We start from the raw sequence: 18,686 nt of genomic DNA, 5'->3' as shown, positions 1-18,686 counted from the left end.
CCCTCTGGAGGCAGGTCTCCATTAGATAAACAAAGGTAATCAGGGTGTAAAGTGCACCCAGCAGTACTCCAAGAACATTTCTCAGCTTTGCGCAGCCTCTGTCACATATATTAAAACCTTAGTATTTCCTGATAGTATCCAAACCACTTTGTATTCCAAGTTGGATAAACAAGTATCTGCAATTAGCTCTAACCCTTCCATTTGGTTTTAAACTAGGCTGTCCTGTAGAAAATTAAACACAACAACTCTAGCCACAAGCCAAAACACCACAAGGACATAGGACACAGAACACATTTTCTATTGTGCCAGTAAATGCATGGTATGTTGGATTGCTCTTTAGCTGACATTAGCTTTCTCTAATTTTCTAAAAGACAAAAACATATTTCTACCCCTTCTGGGGCAATCAGTCATTGTTTAAAATATTTCTTTCTTATACAAATACCCTTGCTGATTGCAGGCAAGACAGAGGAATTACCCCCATATTTTTCTGTGTTTGTTTCATAGGCAGGCCAGGTTTCAGTGGCTTCTACCTTATCAATTAGGCAATTTGCATTAGCACACAGATGCTTTCTGGCTCCTTTTAGATCCAGAGCCATTCACAGGTTAAAACTTTCATTAGCTTTTACCAGAGTTCTGATTGACTGTTACCTTTAACTCCTGTATTCAAAAACACACAGTAATCCAAAAAGGAAAACACCGCCTATTGTAGCCCCTTGAAGCCTAATAAGTTTTTAATTAAGTAGGGTTACCATATTTCAGCAAGCAAAAAAGAGGACAGGAGGAGCCCCACCCTAGCCCCGCCCCCATCCTGCCCTAGCCCCGCCCCTGCCCCTCCCACTTCCCGCCCCCCTCAGAACTCCCAACCCTCCCCCCCGCTCCTTGTCCCCTGACTGCCCCCTCCTGGGACTCCTGCCCCTAACTGCCCCCAAGGACTCCACCCCCTACCTAAGCCTCCCTGCCTCTTGTCCCCTGACTGCCCCCTCCTGAGACCCTCCCCGCATCCTAACTGGCCCCCTAGGACCCTACCCCCCTACCTGTACCTGCTCCAACCCTTATCCACACCCCCACCCCCAGACAGCCCCCTGGGACTCCCACGCCCCATCCAACCACTCCCCACCCCCTGACAGCCCCCCCCAGAACTCCCGACCCATCTAAACCCCTCTGTTCCCTGTCCCCTGACTGCTCCGATCCCTCTCCCCACTCCTGCCCCCTGACAGCCCCACCCCCAGAACTCCTAACCCCCCCCCCGCTCCTTGTCCCCTGACTGCCCCCTCCTGGGACCCCTGCTCTAACTGCCCTCCAGAACCCCACCCCCTACCTAAGCCTCCCTGTTCCTTGTCCCCTAACTGCCCCCTTCTAAGACCCCCCCACCCTAACTGCCCCCCAGGACCCTACCCCCACCTGTACCCTGACTGCCCAAAACCTTATCTACACCCCCTCCAGAAAGCCCCCCCCCCCGAATTCCCGACCCCCCCGTCTCTTGACTGCCCCCTCCAAAACCTCCCTGCCTAGGGCTACCATATGTCCGGATTTCCCCGGACATGTCCGGCTTTTCGGTCTATAAATAGCCGTCCGGGGGGGATATTTAAAAATCTAAAAATGTCCAGGATTTCCCCCCGGTCGGCTATTTATGGACAGAAAAGCGGCGGCCAAGCGCCACTCGGCAGCCAAAGCCCCTTTCCGGCTCCCCCATCCCCTGCAGCCTTACCACGCTGTCCAGCCCCGCAGCTGTCTTCCCCCTCCTCCCCTCCCCTGAATGCTCCACCCACCTGCTCCTCCCCCTCCCCTGCTTCCCGCGAATCAGATCTTCACGGGAAGTCTGAAAAAAAGCAGGGGCAGGCGGGAGGCAGCAGCAGGTAAGCTGGGGCTGGGGCTGGGGGGACGCGAGGAGGAGAGCTCTGGGGAGGCGCGGCCCTGGCTGAGCGGCGCCCGGCAGCCCCAGCGGCTCCGGCCCTGGCCCCAGCGGCTCCGGCCCAGCTCAGCTCGGGCCCCAGGGCAGTGGCTCCAGTTCCGGCAGAGCACGCCGGCCCCAGTGGCTCTGGCCCAGCTCGGGCCCCAAGGCGGCGGCCCCCGGTTCTGGCCGAGCACGCCGGCCCAGCCCTGGCCGAGCACCTCCGGCCCAGCCCCAAACCCCGCAACCCCGGCCGGAGCGCAGCCTGATTCCTGGGCTCTTTAAAGCCGGCCCTGGTCAGGGGACAGGGAGGGGGGGTTGGATGGGTCGGGAGTTCGGGGTGGGGCTGTCAGGGCGGCAGGGGTGTGGAGAGGGGTCGAGGCAAGCAGGGAGCAGAGGGGGTTGGATGAGTCAGGAGTTCTGGGGGTCCCGTCAGGGGATGGGGAGCAGTTGGATAGGGCATGGGAGTCCCGGGGGTCTGTCTGGGGGCGGGGGTGTGAATATGGGGTGGGGGTGTGGATAAGGGTTGGGACAGTCAGGGGACAGGTAGGGTCCATGGGGACAGTTAGGGTGGGGGGTTCTCAGGAGGGGGCAGTCAGGAGACAAGAAGCAGGGCGGCTTAGATAGGGGGTGGGGTCCTAGGGTGCAGTTAGTGGCAGGGGTCCCAGGAGGGGGCAGTCAGGGAACAAGGAGTGGGGGGGGGTTGGGGGTTCTGAGGGGGGCAGTCAGGGGGTGGGAAGTGGGAGGGAGTGGATGGGGGCAGGGCAGGGGCGGGGCTAGAGCGGAGCTCCTCCCCCCATGTCCTCTTTTTTGCTTGTGGAAATGTGGTAACCCTATCCCTGCCCCTTCTCCGACCCCCTGTCCCCCTTGTTGTTGGCCTTCACCTAATGTCTCTGTGAGTGTGCTCAGGAATGGCCTGAGCCGTTCGTCCCAGCACGCTGGGCAGCAGTGGAGGAGGAGCCGGGGAGGAGCTCCAGACTGCGGGAGGCAATTTGCGAATGCAGGGAGGGAGGGAGTGATCTCTGCTGCAGGGGAAGCGGAGGAGGGGCTCTCTCTGGCTGTCGGAGCCCCATGTAAGTGGCACCATCCGGCCGGCTGCCCTGTTAGCCGCGCACACTCTGCATGGGGGGGGAGTCCGGACATTTACAAATTCCCCCGGACGCTATTTTTAGCTCAAAAAGCCGGACATGTCCGGGGGAATCGGGACGAATGGTAACCCTAAATTAAGTTGTATTGCATATTTGCATTTTCCTCACCCCTTTTACAATATACACTACACATGTTCTTTTTCTTGACATTCCTTTCATACATGTTGGGTTGTTAAATTCCAATAGACACCCCATATGTTTTCTCTAATCCAACTAAAATGTTCATAGCCAAATGATTTTAATTAAATAGTCTCTTTGCCTGGATTTATTTACAGACATTTCTTTGGAAAAGGGCCCATTTTTCCTTCAGAATGGCTGCAAAGAAACCAAGAATTCTTTTTCTTTAACACTGTTACAACGTTCAGCTGATAATTCCCTCCAGCAACTACAGAGTTAACTTCTCACTCTCTTTCCTTAAATCACTTGCTTATTGTCCCAAAACGACACCCCAATCAACTCAGATTTTACCATTCAAATTATTGTTCCAGGGGTTTAAATTCCCCATGCCTATATTTACTGCTTTCCCTTAGTCCTGCCACCATGCCTTCAAGGTTTCCAACCCATTTCCCATTTTTTTTTCTTTCTGCTCTCTGCCTGCTTGTCTGGGCCCGATCCTTTTTCCCTTGCTGCATCATTCTTTTCCATGGGCACAGGCTTTGTTTCACTACCAATTCAGCAAGGAGGGTGGGCTTCTCAACTAACCCTCACCCCTCTTGGTCCTGTTCTTAAACATTATCACTCACAAGGCTACCTGAGTCCTCCCCCGTGAGGCTTACCACCTGGACAGAACGCACAGCCAATTGGTGTTTTAACTGTTCAATTTTCTCTCTAGCTGTCAGGTACACATCTCTTCCCTTTTCCCCAACTCCTTTTATTGCCTGGTCCTGCAACGATCGAGGGTAGACCCACCGTGAACCTTCTTCTTTCATACTCACAAACACAGCGCCCGGTCTGGCCAGGCCCGGGGGTAGGAGAGACAGAGAGAGAGAGAGAGGTAGATGGGAGATTACCCTGTGCACAGGTTGTCCAGAGGTACGCTGCAAAAAATCTCCAACTTGCTTCCACTCTTGGGTTTTTTTCCACCCTGGGGTCTCTTGGAGCGTCCCTTTCAGAGACCTTTGCTCAGTATTCCAGTCCAGACTGGCTGCCTGTGGCTTCTTCAGCATCCCCAAACCACACCGACTCCAGGGTCGCAAAGGCAGACTGTTGGGTCTCACTGGGCGGCCAACATTTGCAAATGTAATCTCAGTCCTGTAACTTGTGTTGCCTTTGTTTGCCTCTGTCTTTATTTTTCACAGCCAGCTGGGTTTTTTGGTGCTTGGCATGCAGATCAAGGCAGACTGTGTTGATTCTTGACGTTGAACGCAGAGCAGCTTTCTCTTTATCTCTAGACCAAGCTAAATTTTCAAATTAACCCATTCCTTTTTCCTCCTCCTCCCTTTCGGCCTTAACTAACTGGGGATATAAAGGAGCCAAGGGGGTTGATGAAGTGGTTTGGGTAGGGGAGGCATCCGGATGCTTTATATTTCATTATCAAATCCTGTACTTGGGTTTTTAATTTTTCCTGGGAGTCCTTCAAACTCCACACTCAAGACTCATGGAGTCTCGTTGTAGCTTCCTCCCACCAATAGAAAAATTGCTCCCACTGTGTATCAGAGGCTTTTGATGATGTAAGGGTTCCTCTGAGGTATATGATTTTATCTAGATCGAAGCTACCTTCTAGTGGGAATTGTTTGGATGGATCATGCGTGTAAAAATTCCAATTTTCTAAATACCTCCAGGTCCTTGGGCCACAGTGCACATACATGTAATATGCAGGGGTGCCCTTTGGTGGTGAGGGGGAATTCTTAAACTGTCCCCCACCCATTTTCCAATCACACAGGGCGTCCTGTCCGCTGGCGGCTCATAAGCTAAAGAAAGGTCTCACACTCTCTGGGGATGACACCCTGTCCGCTAAGTCAGCGGTTCATAAGCTAGAAAGGATTTCCCACACACTCCTGTCTGCTCAGCAGCTCATGAACTAAAGAAAATTCTCACTCTCTCACCTCCCTGGGAAAAGGTCCACTGGGGTCAGTGGCTCATAAGTAAGGTGCAAATTCCTATCCGCTGGGTCAAAAGGTTTGGCTGACCGCCCTTGCTTTCAGAACTCCCACATCGGGTAGGCCTGGGGTGGCTGGAGTCAGCTTAGTTTTAGACCTAGTCAGTAGCTCATACCCCCCATTTTTCATTCATTCACACACACACATTCATTCCCCATATCTCAATGCATCTCATTTAACAATAATCTTAATTCATTATGTCCGGACTCAATACAACATTTCCCTTATTTCTGAGGTGGTAAAAACCTCTCAGCACCGGAGTATTAACCTTAACCTTATTGGGGGTGGCAAACTAAGTCCCCAGCACCACATCAAACTAACCTACTTGAGGGCGGCAAAAAAACTATTCCTCAGAACCGCAATGACTAACCTTACTTGAGGGCCGCAACAAATTCCTCAGAACCGCTCTGCATCTGGTCTTGTTGCAAAACAATAAGTTCAGATGGCGTGAGCCCCAAAGGGACAGATGGCTCCACGGGCAGTCCTCCTGCAACACCCCAATAGAGATTTCAAAAGGTCTCTTACCTCTATTATGGCACCATGGGGTTCACAGGGGAACAGTCTGCAGTAGTTGTCGCTGTCTCAAAGGGCGTTGCCATCTGAGTCACGGCACCAAATTGTGGAGGAATAACACAGTCTTCGCTCTTAGGTTGGTTGCAACATGTCAGAGGCAGTTTATTTTCATTAACACTTGCAAAGGGAGAGTACTCACTGGTAGGGGTTCCCCTCCCGAGGCAGGTCTCTGTTAGATAAACAATTAGGGCAAGCATTTATACCCTTTGTTACATACAGTAATGATCAACGACTGCATTTTGTTTATACATATCCTGATATCTTACTTTTCTTAGCAATTTTCTGCTACAGTCTGCGTTCCATTCTTATCTAACACAAGGTCAAAATAACCTCTCACAGTTTTTCCCACTCGCCCAGACCCTGCATGAAATCTCACGTTATTAGAGCTAGTGTTAGCCTGACTCTTGCTCTTCCTGGAAGGCTAAGATGTCCGCGTTTTTCCCAACTTCCACGGTATTCTCAATTGTGACCCACGAACGTACGGTGACACAGGGTTTCCTGCATGAACTAACAACCCAAATCCTCAAAGGGAATCAGTGGAAGTTAGGTACCTAATACCTTTGAGAATCCTGCTCTAAAGTCACTGGGGCATATCCCTTCATATTCAAGCATATCCCTTCTACAGGTAACAAGTTCCACCTCCTGGAGAAATACCAGAGACTGGTTTGATCTTTTTCAACAAAGCTAAGAACACAAAGGATTTGAGACTGCATAACGTAACCATCTTGTATAAGGACACTCACACTCAGTACCTGATGAGACTATGACCAAGCGGAACAGGCCCTGCACAAATGGCCTGACGTACTTTAGTTCTTTCAGGGTCTCCACATGGAGGATGGGTGGCTGCCTGGTAAAATAAACCTGCCTAGAAGCTGTTTATTGTTTTATGGATGTAATTAGGGTGACCAGACAGCAAGTGATCCTAGAATCACTCTGATGTTCTTATGAGGAGAAATATTAATTTAGGGTAGATTAGACAACATGATTTGAGATTTTGGACTAAAACAAAATATAGGTGTCATTCACTTTTGGAAAACTCTTTACCTTCATGGCCTAGGAACTTCACATTTGTTTCATTCAAGAGCCTTTTATGAGATCTGTTGCACAGGATTATTTTTGAGGAGTCAGGATGCTGACTTTTGGCATTAATTTCCTTAGCCATTGGAATGGATGCAAGCTTCATCACCTGCTAGCAAGCTTTAAGGCCTTCACAAGAACATCTGGCAGAATTTAGGAAATTCATTAAAGGGATCCAGGTGCAAAGGCTAGGCTTTACAATGGTCTCTCATTCCTGTCAGAGTGCAGGGAAACTTCCATGGTCTATTGATTTGCCCAGCCCAGCTTCTGAGTTACGAGCAATCTTTCCTCCCCCTACCTTTTTTAGTGCACTTCTAAATGGCACTGGAATCATTTCACTGGAGAGAGTAGGCAAGCTAAACAGGCCTTGAAAAATTCTCCCTACAGGTAGTTCACATGAGTCAATACATCCTAGAATCATGCCTTGGCACAGGTTACAAGGTTTCTTAGATTTGTAGCCCCAGATTTGGGGTGTGGCTGGTGCAGAGTGCAGGTCCTGGGGTTGGTGGCACTCTTCTAACTCTGCTACAGCATCTGTGCTGGCCACTCTTTCCTCGGTTCTTATGTGCCCACCCCCACTCAGTAATATCCAAGCAGCAATGCAACCCTTAGGTTGCTCCAGCTTGCAGCAACGGTAAACAGTTTCAAGGGGCTAAAAACACAGCTGAGGACTGATGTGGAATACGTGGATCCTGGCTCTGCCACCTTACCTTTAGCCACATTCCCTTTTCCCTGCCACACTGGCATCTGGGGTAGGAAAAAGTAGCTGGAGCCCCCACTGTTGGCTGTACACTATAGGGGATCATCCCATATGGGTGATCCTCCTCGGGCCAGTCAATTCTAGGGCTAAAGCAGGCCACCTGCCTAGCACAAATCAGCCATACAATGGGGAACTTGGCTTATTAAATCCTCCAGCAGATCTGATACCCCTTTGAGCTCTGCTAGATCCACAACTCCAACTGGGAACATTCAAAGATATTAGATAGAATCTTACAGAGTGTTGTATATATGAATTAGAAACCATTTTGTTCACCTGGTGCTAAGGGCTAAGATTGTAAGTAACTTGAAGGGAAAATAAAATGTTCTCAATATAGCTGTTGTTGTGAAGAGCCAGTTTCACTATTTTACAGTTTCTAGAACTTATTTCCCACTTGTCCCTCCCCCATACTGCCAGGCCTTGTGCAGAGAGGGATTCAGGTGGTGGGCTCCTCCGTGCAGCAGAGTGCTGCAGTAAAAAGTTTTCATGGAAAGTGTCAGCACCTATATTAAGACAGCTTCTCCCTTAGTCTTTGTTTGGCAACTTCAGCTTTAAAGAGCAGAGCTTTGCAATTCATACCAGATTACATGCCACTTCCTTAGTCCTAGTGAAATGCAGTTCCATTAAGCAAGATGTATGCTAATACTGTCCCAGTTAACATCTATTACTATACTACTCAGTCAGACTAATTCAATGAATGATCTGGAGTCATCCCAATAAAGCTTATGCTCTAATAAATTTGTTAGTCTCTAAGGTGCCACAAGTACTCCTGTTCTTTTTGAGGATACAGACTAACACGGCTGCTACCCTGAAACCCAATAAAGCAGCCATTCCAATTCACTGCATCCCAGTAAAACAAAGTACATTGGGATAGTTTTCATTAATTAGCACCTTTTATCCCACCTTTTATCTTGCATCTGAAGAAGTGAGGTTCTTACCCACGAAAGCTTATGCTCCCAATACTTCTGTTAGTCTCAAAGGTGCCACAGGACCCTCTGTTGCTTTTTATCCCACAGCATTTTACATCTTCTGTAAGTAAGTGTCAATACTGAGGGGAAAACAACTGCATTTTATTTATTTTTTTAAAACATTAGAAAGACAGGTAAACAGGAAGCAGTAAGTGGAGAGATGATTTTACCTTGGTGAGACCACTACTAGAATACTGCGTACAGTTTTGGTGTCCACATTTTAAGGAGTATGTTGAAAAATCAGGGAGGATGCAAAAAAGAACCACAAAATTTAATTGAGGGCTGAAAAAAATGCCTTACAGTGAGACACGGAGGAACAAAATCTGTTAAGCTTATCAAACAGATCAAGAGGTGACCTGATTACAGTGTCTAAGTACCTTCATAGGGAGAAAATACACAGTATTAAAGGGCTCATTAATCTAGCTGAGAAAGGCATAACAAGAACCAATAGCTGGAAACTGAAGCCAGACAAATTCAAGTTAGAAATAAAGGCACACATTAATGATGAAGGTTAATTGGCACCAACTACAAAGGGAGGTGATGGATTCTTCATTTTGGCTGGAGACTTTGAATGAAGACTGGGGCCCAAATCCTCAAAGATGTTGATATTCCTGACTTCCATTGACTTCAATGGAACCCTCCCTCACCTCTCTACAGCACCAAGTCCTTTTCTAAGCATTGATTTCAATGGAAGTTAGGGGCCTAAACACCTTTGAAAAGCTGGGCTTGGGTGCCTGTCTGGAAGATGATTTAGCCAAACAAGTTATTGGGCTCCATACAGAGGTAACTAGGTGAAATGTAACTGCTTGATATACCAGAGGTCAGACTAGATAATCAAATGGTCCCTTCCAGCTTTAAACTCTATGCATCTATAAATATAGAGTGTGGGTTAAGTGATAAAGCGGCAACTGTGGAAAGTGCATGTGATGTTTCACTCCATATTCTTTATGAAAATATGCTTATGATATGAATATGACATAACTGAGATATACTTTATGCAAGATGGGTCTTGTAAGGTATCATTGGGCAGGTTACAATTTACTGAATGTGTTTATCCAATTTGTATGCATGTATCATTTCTCTATCTAAAGTTAGAAATATGGACTATGTAACAATTACAACTGGGTGTGTACTGGGAAGACACCCACCAGATAACAGGCCATCAAATTCAATGAGCCATCAGGAAAGAACAACAAAACCATGAAGATACTAATCCTAGGAGGCATTTGGGGACGTAACTGTGACACTACTAGATCAGGTGGTCTTGTCACCTGATACTAAACATAGAATCATAGAATCATAGAATATCAGGATTGGAAGGGACCTCAGGAGGTCATCTAGTCCAACCCCCTCCTAAAAGCAGAACCAATCCCCAACTAAATCATCTCAGCCAGGGCTTTGTCAAGCCTGACCTTACAAACCTCTAAGGAAGGAGATTCCACCACCTCCATTCCAGTAACCCATTCCAGTGCTTCACCACCCTCCTAGTGAAAAAGTTTTTTCTAATATCCAACCTAAACCTCCCCCACTGCAACTTGAGACCATTACTCCTTATTCTGAAATCGGTACCACTGAGAACAGTCTAGATCCATCCTTTTTGGAACCCCCTTTCAGTGATAAAGTTTGCGGATGATACGAAGGTGGGAGGCGTTGCCAATTCAGAGGAGGATAGGGATATTCTGCAGGGAGACTTGAATGAGCTTGTGAATTGGAGTATCAGAAATAGGATGAAATTTAATAGTGAAAAGTGTAAGGTGATGCATTTAGGGATGACTAACAACAATTTTAGCTACAATCTGGGGACGCATTGGTTAGAAGTAACGGAAGAGGAGAAGGACCTAGGGGTTTTTTTAGACCGCAGGATGACTATGAGTCGACAATGTGACGTGGCGGTGAAAAAAGCCAATGCGGTCTTGGGATGCATTAGGCGAGGTATATCTAGTAGGGATAAGGAGGTGCTGCTTCCATTGTATAAGGCGCTGCTTCCATTGTATAAGGCGCTGGTGAGACCTCATTTGGAGTACTGTGTGCAGTTCTGGTCTCCCATGTTTAAAAAAGATGAACTTAAATTGGAACGGGTGCAGAGAAGGGCCACTAGGATGATCAGAGGAATGGAAAACCTGTCGAATGAAATAAGACTGGAGGAGCTCGGGTTGTTTAGTCTGACAAAACGAAGGTTGAGGGGGGATATGATTGCTCTCTTTAAATATATCGGAGGGATAAATACAAGGGAGGGAGAGGAATTATTCCAGCTTAGTACTAATGTGGACACGAGAACGAATGGATATAAACTGGCCGTGGGGAAGTTTAGGCTTGAAATTAGACGAAGGTTTCTGACCGTCAGAGGGGTGAAATATTGGAACGGCCTTCCGAGGGAAACGGTGGGGGTGAGGGACCTGTCTGGTTTTAAGATTAAGTTAGACAAGTTTATGGAGGGAATGGTTTAATGGTAAAACATATTAGCTGAGGAATACCAAGCAATGGTAGGTAAACAGTGTAATGGCTAACAAGGGTCAGGCTGGAGACTCTTGCCTACATGCTCGGGGTCTTACTGATCGCCATATTTGGGGTCGGGAAGGAATTTTCCTCCAGGGTAGATTGGCTGAGGCAGCATGGGGCAGGGATCTCTAGCAGGAGGGTTCTCTGCCAATTGAAGTCACTAAAACACAGGATTTGGAGACTTCATCAGCAGAGTCAAGGAAAGGGTAGGGATGGTTTTGTGGCCTGCAGCATGCAGGGGGTCAGACCAGATGATCATAATGGTCCCTTCTGACCTTAAAGTCTATGAGTAGTTGAAAGTATCTATCAAATCCCCCCTCATTCTTCTCTTCTGCAGATTAAATAATCCCAGTTCCCTCAGCCTCACCTCATAAATCATGTGCTCCAGCCCCCTAATCATTTTTGTTGCCCTCCACGGGATTCTTTCCAATTTTTCCACATCCTTCTTGTAGTGTGGGGCCCAAAACTGGACACAGTACTCCAGAAGAGGCCTCACCAATGTTGAATAGAGGGGAATGATCACATCCCTTGATCTTCTGGCAATGCCCCTACTTATACAGCCCAAAATGCCGTTAGCTTTCTTGGCAACAAGGGCACACTGTTGACTCATATCCAGCTTCTCGTCCACTGTAACCCCTAGGTCCTTTTCTGCAGAACTGCTTCCTAGCCATGGGATTCTTCCATCCTAAGTGCAGGACTCTGCACTTGTCCTTGTTGAACCTCATCAGGTTTCTTTTGGCCCAATACTCTAATTTGTCTAGGTCCCTCTGTATCCTATCCCTACCCTCCAGGGTATCTACCACTCCTCCCAGTTTAGTGTCATCTGCAAACTTGCTGAGAGTGCAGTCCACACCATCCTCCAGATAATTAATGAAGCTATTGAACAAAACTGGCCCCAGGACCGACCCTTGGGGCACTTCGCTTGATACCGGCTGCCAACTAGACATGGAGCCATTGATCACTACCCGTTAAGCCCGACGATCTAGCCAGCTTTCTATCCACCTTATAGTTCATTCTGGAAATGGAAACATTACCTGGGTCTTCTTGTAACTTTCCACTGGAAGGGGGTGGGGGAGGCAAGTTTGGGAAACAAAGAATTCCCACCTTATGTAAATCCTATTTAAGGGTGGGGAGAAAGGCAAATGGGACTCCTCCTCTCCATTGCCTGTCTGCCTAAGAAGAGAGACTGCTAAAGTCACCTGAAGGCAGTGATGAGCTGCCAAAATCTTAGGAACCAGTTCTCTACCGGGTCTTCAGCAGCACAGCGGCGGCGAGTCCTTCAGTGCCGGAGCGAGTGAAGGATCCGCCGCCCAAGTGCTGCCGAAGACCCGGTAGGGAAACGCCTAGTGAGTACAAGCCCTACCCACCTCCCAAAACAGCCTATCCCCCTCACCCGGCCCCCACGCATGTCCTGCCCCCAACTGCCCCTTTCAGAACCTGCAACCCATCAACCCCCCCCCCGTTCAATGTCCCCTGACCACTCCTTCCCGAGACCCCCCACCCTAACTGCCCCCCAGAACCCCACCCAACTCGCCCTGCTCCCTGTCCCCTGACTGCGCCGACACCATCCACCACCACCCCGACAGACCCCCGGAGCTCCCATGCCTACCCAACCCCCCCCCCCATTCCCCGTCCCCTGACCGCCCCCTCCCAGAGCCTCTGCCCCCTCAAACCCCACCCCCGTCCATGGGACTCCCTGCCCCTCATCCAACCACCCCCTGGCCCCGGCCTCTTACCATGCCGCTTACCCCCACCTCCCCCCTCTCCCGGAGCCTCAGCGCGCGGTGTCCAGGAGTGACCCTGGACAGTGCTGCAGCGGCGTGGCTCCAGCAGGGCCTGAGCTCCTGCTGGTCGGCCGCAGCTTGCAGCCCCGCCCCGGCCTTACCACGTGGCTCTGAGTGGGGTAAGTGGCCTGGTAAGAGGCTGGGGCCGGGGGGGGGGGGGAGTTGGATAAGGGGCAGGGAGTCCCGGAGACAGGGAGTGGGGGGGGGGGGGGTTGGATGGGGCAGAGGTTCTGGGGGGTGGTCAGGGGATGGGGAATGGGGGGGTTGGGTAGGGGGGAAGGCGGAGGTGGGGCCGGGGGGAGCCTCAGATTCTCGTGGGGGCCCCTGTGGGGCCCGGAGCAAATTGCCCCACTTGCCCTCCCCCCCCACCCCCGGGCGGCCCTGGAGCTCGCAGCCCCCCCTTACCTTGCCGGCAGCTGCTCAAAAGCGGCAGGTCTGGGGAGCTGAGCTGCCGGCAGCTTGGAATGCTGCGGCTCTGTGGGGGCAGGGCAAAGGGCGGGAGTCCAGACTGAGACAGGGGTCCAGTCTGAAAAGGAATATAACTGGAACGCTGAACCACAGAAACTTTGCAACCTGCCTAAAATAACATTTAGGGTGAGAATTTACATTTTGTAACCCATTTCTTAAGTATATTGAGCTTAGCTTGTGTATTTTGCTTTATTTGGTCAGTAATCTCCTTTGTTCTGTCTGTTATCTCTTATATTCACTTAAAATTCACCTTTTAGTAGTTAATAAACTTATTTCTTGTTTATAATACAACCCAGTTTCTGTAATTTCTAACTGGGGGAGGGGAGACGGGAGAAGTTGTCCATATCTCCCTCCACATTGAGGGAGGGGGCAAATTTCATAAAACCTTTGGGTTTGTACCCCATAAAGGTAGTGGGCACCAGGGTGTTGAGGCAAGCTGCTAAGGCTGAATCTTTCCAGAGTGGATCTCTGTATCTCTGTGCAGCTGGGTGTGGCCCTGCCTGTATGTTTGACTGGGAAGAGGCTTGTGAGCCTATCCCAGCAAGGCCAGGTAAAGGGGACAGTGCAGAAGAGTGCAATAAAGATCACCCATACAACTCCCTCCCGATATCGCATTAGCACACAGCAAACCAGGTGCGGAGACATATCCATGGTTTTGAATGGGAACTCTGACTTTTTGAAACCCTGCACACCTTTGATGGGCCCTAATATTGTCGCTACTGCTAACAGCGTAATAATGCTAGAGCTTACAGCATGGTAGGGGTGGACTTGTGTGCTTTGCTTGTGAATAATGCAGACATCTCAAAATCATACTAATGAAGCCAGCAGTAGGAACACTGGAGGAGGGGCCTGGCTGGCCAAGACCCCAGAACGATGGTTTGGCAGCCACTCAGACTATGTCAACACTGCATGGCACCAAGGCTCTGAGACCAGCTCTGACAACTCATGGGCTAAGAACAGTGTAGACATTTCGGCTCAGGCTGGAGCCCAGGCTCTGAGACCCCCTCCAGTCAGGGGTCTCAGAGCCTGAGCTCCCTGGCAACCTGGACTATCTAGGCTGCAATTTTATAGCCCTACAGTCTAATCCTTAGTGGCTGACCCATGCCACCTGTGTGTCTTTTATTGCAGTGTCAATATACTCTTACTCCCTTCAGCCACCTGGGAGTGGAGGTGGGTCAAATAGCCCACCTCCACCACCCCCAGGGAAGCACCTTCACAGCCTGAGACTGCGGACATCTGGCAAGCTAATCACCTTCAGAGAAATGCCTTAGGAATGGGAAGCAATGACTTTAGGATGGGAGGGTAAGGGAGTAGCCAACTGCTTAGAAAACGACGTGGTGCTGGAGGGGTTAGTGGAGATTGATTTTATAACTAATTTCTCTAAACGTGATGGGGAAAAGAATAAGGCAAGAGAAATATAAAAATTAAGGATTTTTGTAAGAGGAAAAAACCTCTAGCAAGCTGTACTAATCATTTTGATAGAATGCTGCATCCCATTCCTCCAACTTCATCTATCTTTTTATATTGTAAGCTCCTCAGGGCAGGGACCATTTCTTTCTATGATGCAGGCTCTGGATGCTCCCATTATAGCCTGAGAGTGCAATTACTACATATAAGATATATAATATCTTTTATATATCTTATATGTAGTAATTGCACTCTCAGGCTCCTGTACTCACCACCTTTGTTTGGATCTCAACTGGTGACTTACACTGATTGGGTTCTGTCCATAGCCACATGGCAGCACTGTTGCTTTGTTTCAACCTGGATTGTGTCAGATAACCCCCTGAAACCTTTGAATTTTGTATTTTTATGCTAAGCTAGAGGATGCACAAGAGTGATGATTAACATGTTGAGCATGAGGTCTGAGAAGACACCATGTGAGTAAAGTGGTGTGCATTATGGGAATCTCCTGATTTTATATATCTATATTTTCTCCAGATCAGGGGTAGGGAACCTTTTTTCTACCAGGGGCCATTGACCCACATTAAAAATCAGTTGCAGGCCACACACGGGGGGGCGCAGAGGCTCGGGGCTTCCCCCTGCAGTGGGGCAAGCTGGCACTTGTGGCTCCAGCCCCATGGGCAGGGGAGGGGAGTGTGGAATCTCGGGGCTTCCCCTAGGCTCCAGGGTGGGACCAGAAATGAGGGATTCATGGTGCGGGCTCCGGGCTGGGGCAGGCGGTTGGAGTGTGAGAAGGGGTGAGGGCTCCGGCTGGGGGTGCGGGCTCTGGGGTTGAGCTGGGGATGAGGGGTGCAGGAGGGGGTTCAACCTGGGGCAGGGGGTTCGGGGTGCAGGCTCCGGCCAGGCAGTGTTTACCTCAAGTGGCTCCCGGTCGGCAGAACAGCAGAGCTTGGCTCTGTGCTGCTCCTGGAAGCAGCCAGCATGTCCGGTCTCTAGATGGAGGGGCCAGGGAGCTCTGCGCAGTGCGTGCTGTCCATACCAGGGAGCTCTGCGCAGTGCGTGCTGCCCATGCCCGCAGGTGCTGCTCCCACAGCTCCCATTGGCTGTGGTACAGTGGCCATTATCAGTGTCATAGTGGCCCACATTTTCCACAGAAGATTCCATATTTGTATATTCAGTTACTCCTGAGGGAATTCTGCACCAAAAATTAAAAATTATGTGCCAATAAATTAAAAATTATGTGCACAATATTTTAAAATTCTGCAAAATTCTGCAAATGTCAATAAATAAATGTAGCCATAGGTGCCAACTCCGTGGGTGCTCCGGGGAGCCACCTCTTCCCCACCTCCTCCTTCTCCCCTGAGTGTGCTGCGTCCCCACTCCTCCACCTATCTCCCAGCGCTTGCCGCTGCCAAACAGCTATTTGGTGGCGTAATAAGCTCCAGGAGGGAGGGGGGATTAGCAGGAACATGGCACACTCAGGGAAGGAGGCAGGGAAGAAGTGGGGCCAGGGCGGGGATTTGGCAAAGGATTCAGAATAGGGGTAGGGAGGGGGCTGAGTTGGGATGGGGACTTTGGGGAAGGGGTTGGAATGGGGGCGGGGCAAGGGTGGGAGGGGCCGGGGCAGGGGTGGAAAGCGGGGTTGAGCACCCTCCGGCATGAGCAGAAGTCGGCGCCTATGAATGTGGCTCCAGCATGGCAGTGGGGAATACAAGCCACTGGCTGCATTGAGATGGGAGATCCCCCTGAAGCCCTCACTTCCCCTGGTATAGGGACTCGGCAGTGAGGCTGCACCTGACCCTGACACAATGCAAGGGCTGGGCCTGTCCCAGAAACACCCTGGGGCCCTGCCCTCTGCACCAAGCGCACCTGATGTGAGCAAGCAGGTCCAGCCCAGCAGGATCCAATCATGGAGGGGCTTAGTGTGGGGGGATCCAGGTGTGGGTTGAGAGGTTTCTGTGTGGGGCATTCTGGGTGCAGGTGGCTCAGTGGGAGATCTGAATGCACAGAGGCTTGCTGGGGGGGCGTTCCAGGTGCAGGGCAATGGGACTCTGCAGGGGATTCAGGTGAAGGTGGTTGGCACTCAGCAAGGGGGTCTGGGTGTGGGGAGATGGGGCTTGGTGGGGGGGGGCCTGGGGGGATCAGTGGGGAAGTCCAGGTTCTGGGGGAGTGGGGCTTGATGGGGGGGTCCCGGTTCAGCTGGTTGGGGCTCAGTGGGGTGAGGGTCTGGGGGGGGCTCCTCAGAGGGGTCCAGGTGTAGAGCGGTAGGAATTGTCAGGGTGAGGGTTCAATGGGCTTGCTTAACGGGGGAGCCCCAGCTGCTACTGAGGGGACACTGCATGCTGGGCTCCCACTTTCCCCCCGTGATTCCCCTATCCCCCTTTCTTCTCCATCTCCTTCCCTTCACTCCCACATTCCCCTCCCCCGCCATGTTCCACCCCCCACTTCCTTCCATACTGTCTCTTCCCCCCATCCCCTCCCACCCCCTTCCCTCATTTCCCCCACCTTCCCCTTACCCAATCCCACCGCGGGCACTCGTTGCACAGAAAACAGGAAGGCTCCCAGAACACAGAAGAGGAGCATAACTAGCACTAGGACTCAGGAGGCAGTGTTCAGCTGCACAGTCAGGGAAGCCCAGAGGTAGCCTCCTTTAGCTGGGTAGCTTTGCGCTTGCTGAATGAGGGGGGCAGTGGCACGTGTGCCCCCTATGCCTCACCTCTGTTGGGGGGGGCAATCCCCCCCCCAAAATGCACCCATGGATGTCCTCCGCCCCTTGCGCGGTTTCCCTGCTGTTTTCTGCAGGAATTCGGGGTGTGGGGAAGGCATTTTCTGCAGGTGCACAGTCCAGCAGAATCCCCCCAGGAGTACACCAGGTAATTGGGTATCTAGTTGGCTATTAGTACACCAGTACATTGCATGAACCTATTTCAGAGGCCAAATGAAAAAGTGGTTGTACTAAGCCAGGCAACCTTTCAGAAGTTGTGTGCTAAGTCTTCATTTATTCACTTTAATTTAAGGTTTCGCGTGCCGGTAATACATTTTAACGTTTTTAGAAGATCTCTCTCTATAAGTCTATATTATATAATTAAACTATTGTTGTATGTAAAGTAAACAAGGTTTTCAAAATTTTTAAAAAGCTTCATTTAAAATTAAATTAAAATGCTGATCTTATGCCGCCAGCCTGCTCAGCCTGATGCCAGCCTGGGGTTCTGTTCACCTAGGCCGGCAGCAGGCTGAGCGGGGCCTGCGGCTGGGATGCCGGCTGGCAAGGGACCGGCAACCGGGACCCCAGACCTCGGGGGGGGGGGGTTCGGGGTCAGGGCAGAGGGCTGGGGATGTGTGGAGGGGTGCAGGGCAGAAGGCTGGGTGTGGGGGGGGGTTCAGGGGTGAGGGCAGAGGGATGGGGACTGTGGGGGTGCAGGGCAGAAGGCTGGGCGTGTGGGGGGGGTTCAGGGGTTAGGACAGAGGGCAGTGGGGGTGTGGGAGGGTTCAGGGCAGAGGGCTGGGGTGTGTGGGGGATGTAGGGCAGAAGGCTGGGTGTGTGTGGGGGGGTCAGGGCAGAGGGCTGGGGGTGTGTGGGGGTACAGGGCAGAAGGCTGGGTGTGGGGGGGAGTTCAGGGGTCAGGGCAGAGGGCAGGGGGGGCTGTGGAGGTGCAGGGCAGAAGGCTGGGTGTGTGGGGGGGGTTCAGGGGTCAGGGCAAAGGGCTGGGGTGCTTGGCTCGTGGGGGTGCTCCCAGCCCCCTGCCCAGCAGCTCATGGCAGGGGGCTGGAAGGGATATGCCCTGTTCCATCCCCTTCCCCAAGGCCCCGTCCCTACCTCTTCTCTGCCTCCTCTACGGAGCAGCGAGCACGCTGCCACTCGTCCCCCTCTCCCTCGCAAGGGCCATCAGCTGATCGACGCAGGGAAGGAGAGGAGGAGGGGCAGGAAAGCACCACGCTGGGGGAAGAAGCGGGGGAGGGGGGAAGCTTGGCTGCCACAGGACCAAGCTTCTGCCTCCTGCCCCCACGGGGGAGAGCG

General features: G+C 51.0%; 1 protein-coding gene across 3 annotated transcripts in view; it reads right to left on the bottom strand.

Moving 5' to 3' along the window:
- The window catches only part of FAAH2 (fatty acid amide hydrolase 2), a 50,477-nt gene extending 33,431 nt beyond the window's left edge, over positions 1-17,046 (bottom strand). Inside the window, exon 1 of one of the 3 annotated variants that reach the window (XM_065556295.1) lies at positions 15,584-17,046. In XM_065556295.1, the coding sequence (XP_065412367.1) occupies positions 15,584-15,832 (249 nt within the window). In that variant the 5' untranslated portion in view covers positions 15,833-17,046. Of the gene's footprint in view, positions 1-4,049; positions 5,593-15,583 lie in introns of those variants that run through there. The other 2 variants (XM_065556294.1, XM_005301354.5) reach the window with 2 other exon arrangements.
- Positions 17,047-18,686: the final 1,640 nt, after the last annotated feature.

The sequence above is a fragment of the Chrysemys picta genome, chromosome 9 (genome assembly GCF_011386835.1).
Source record: "Chrysemys picta bellii isolate R12L10 chromosome 9, ASM1138683v2, whole genome shotgun sequence".
NCBI classification, from domain to species: Eukaryota; Metazoa; Chordata; order Testudines; family Emydidae; genus Chrysemys; species Chrysemys picta.
This window is presented reverse-complemented; position numbering and strand designations above follow the sequence as displayed.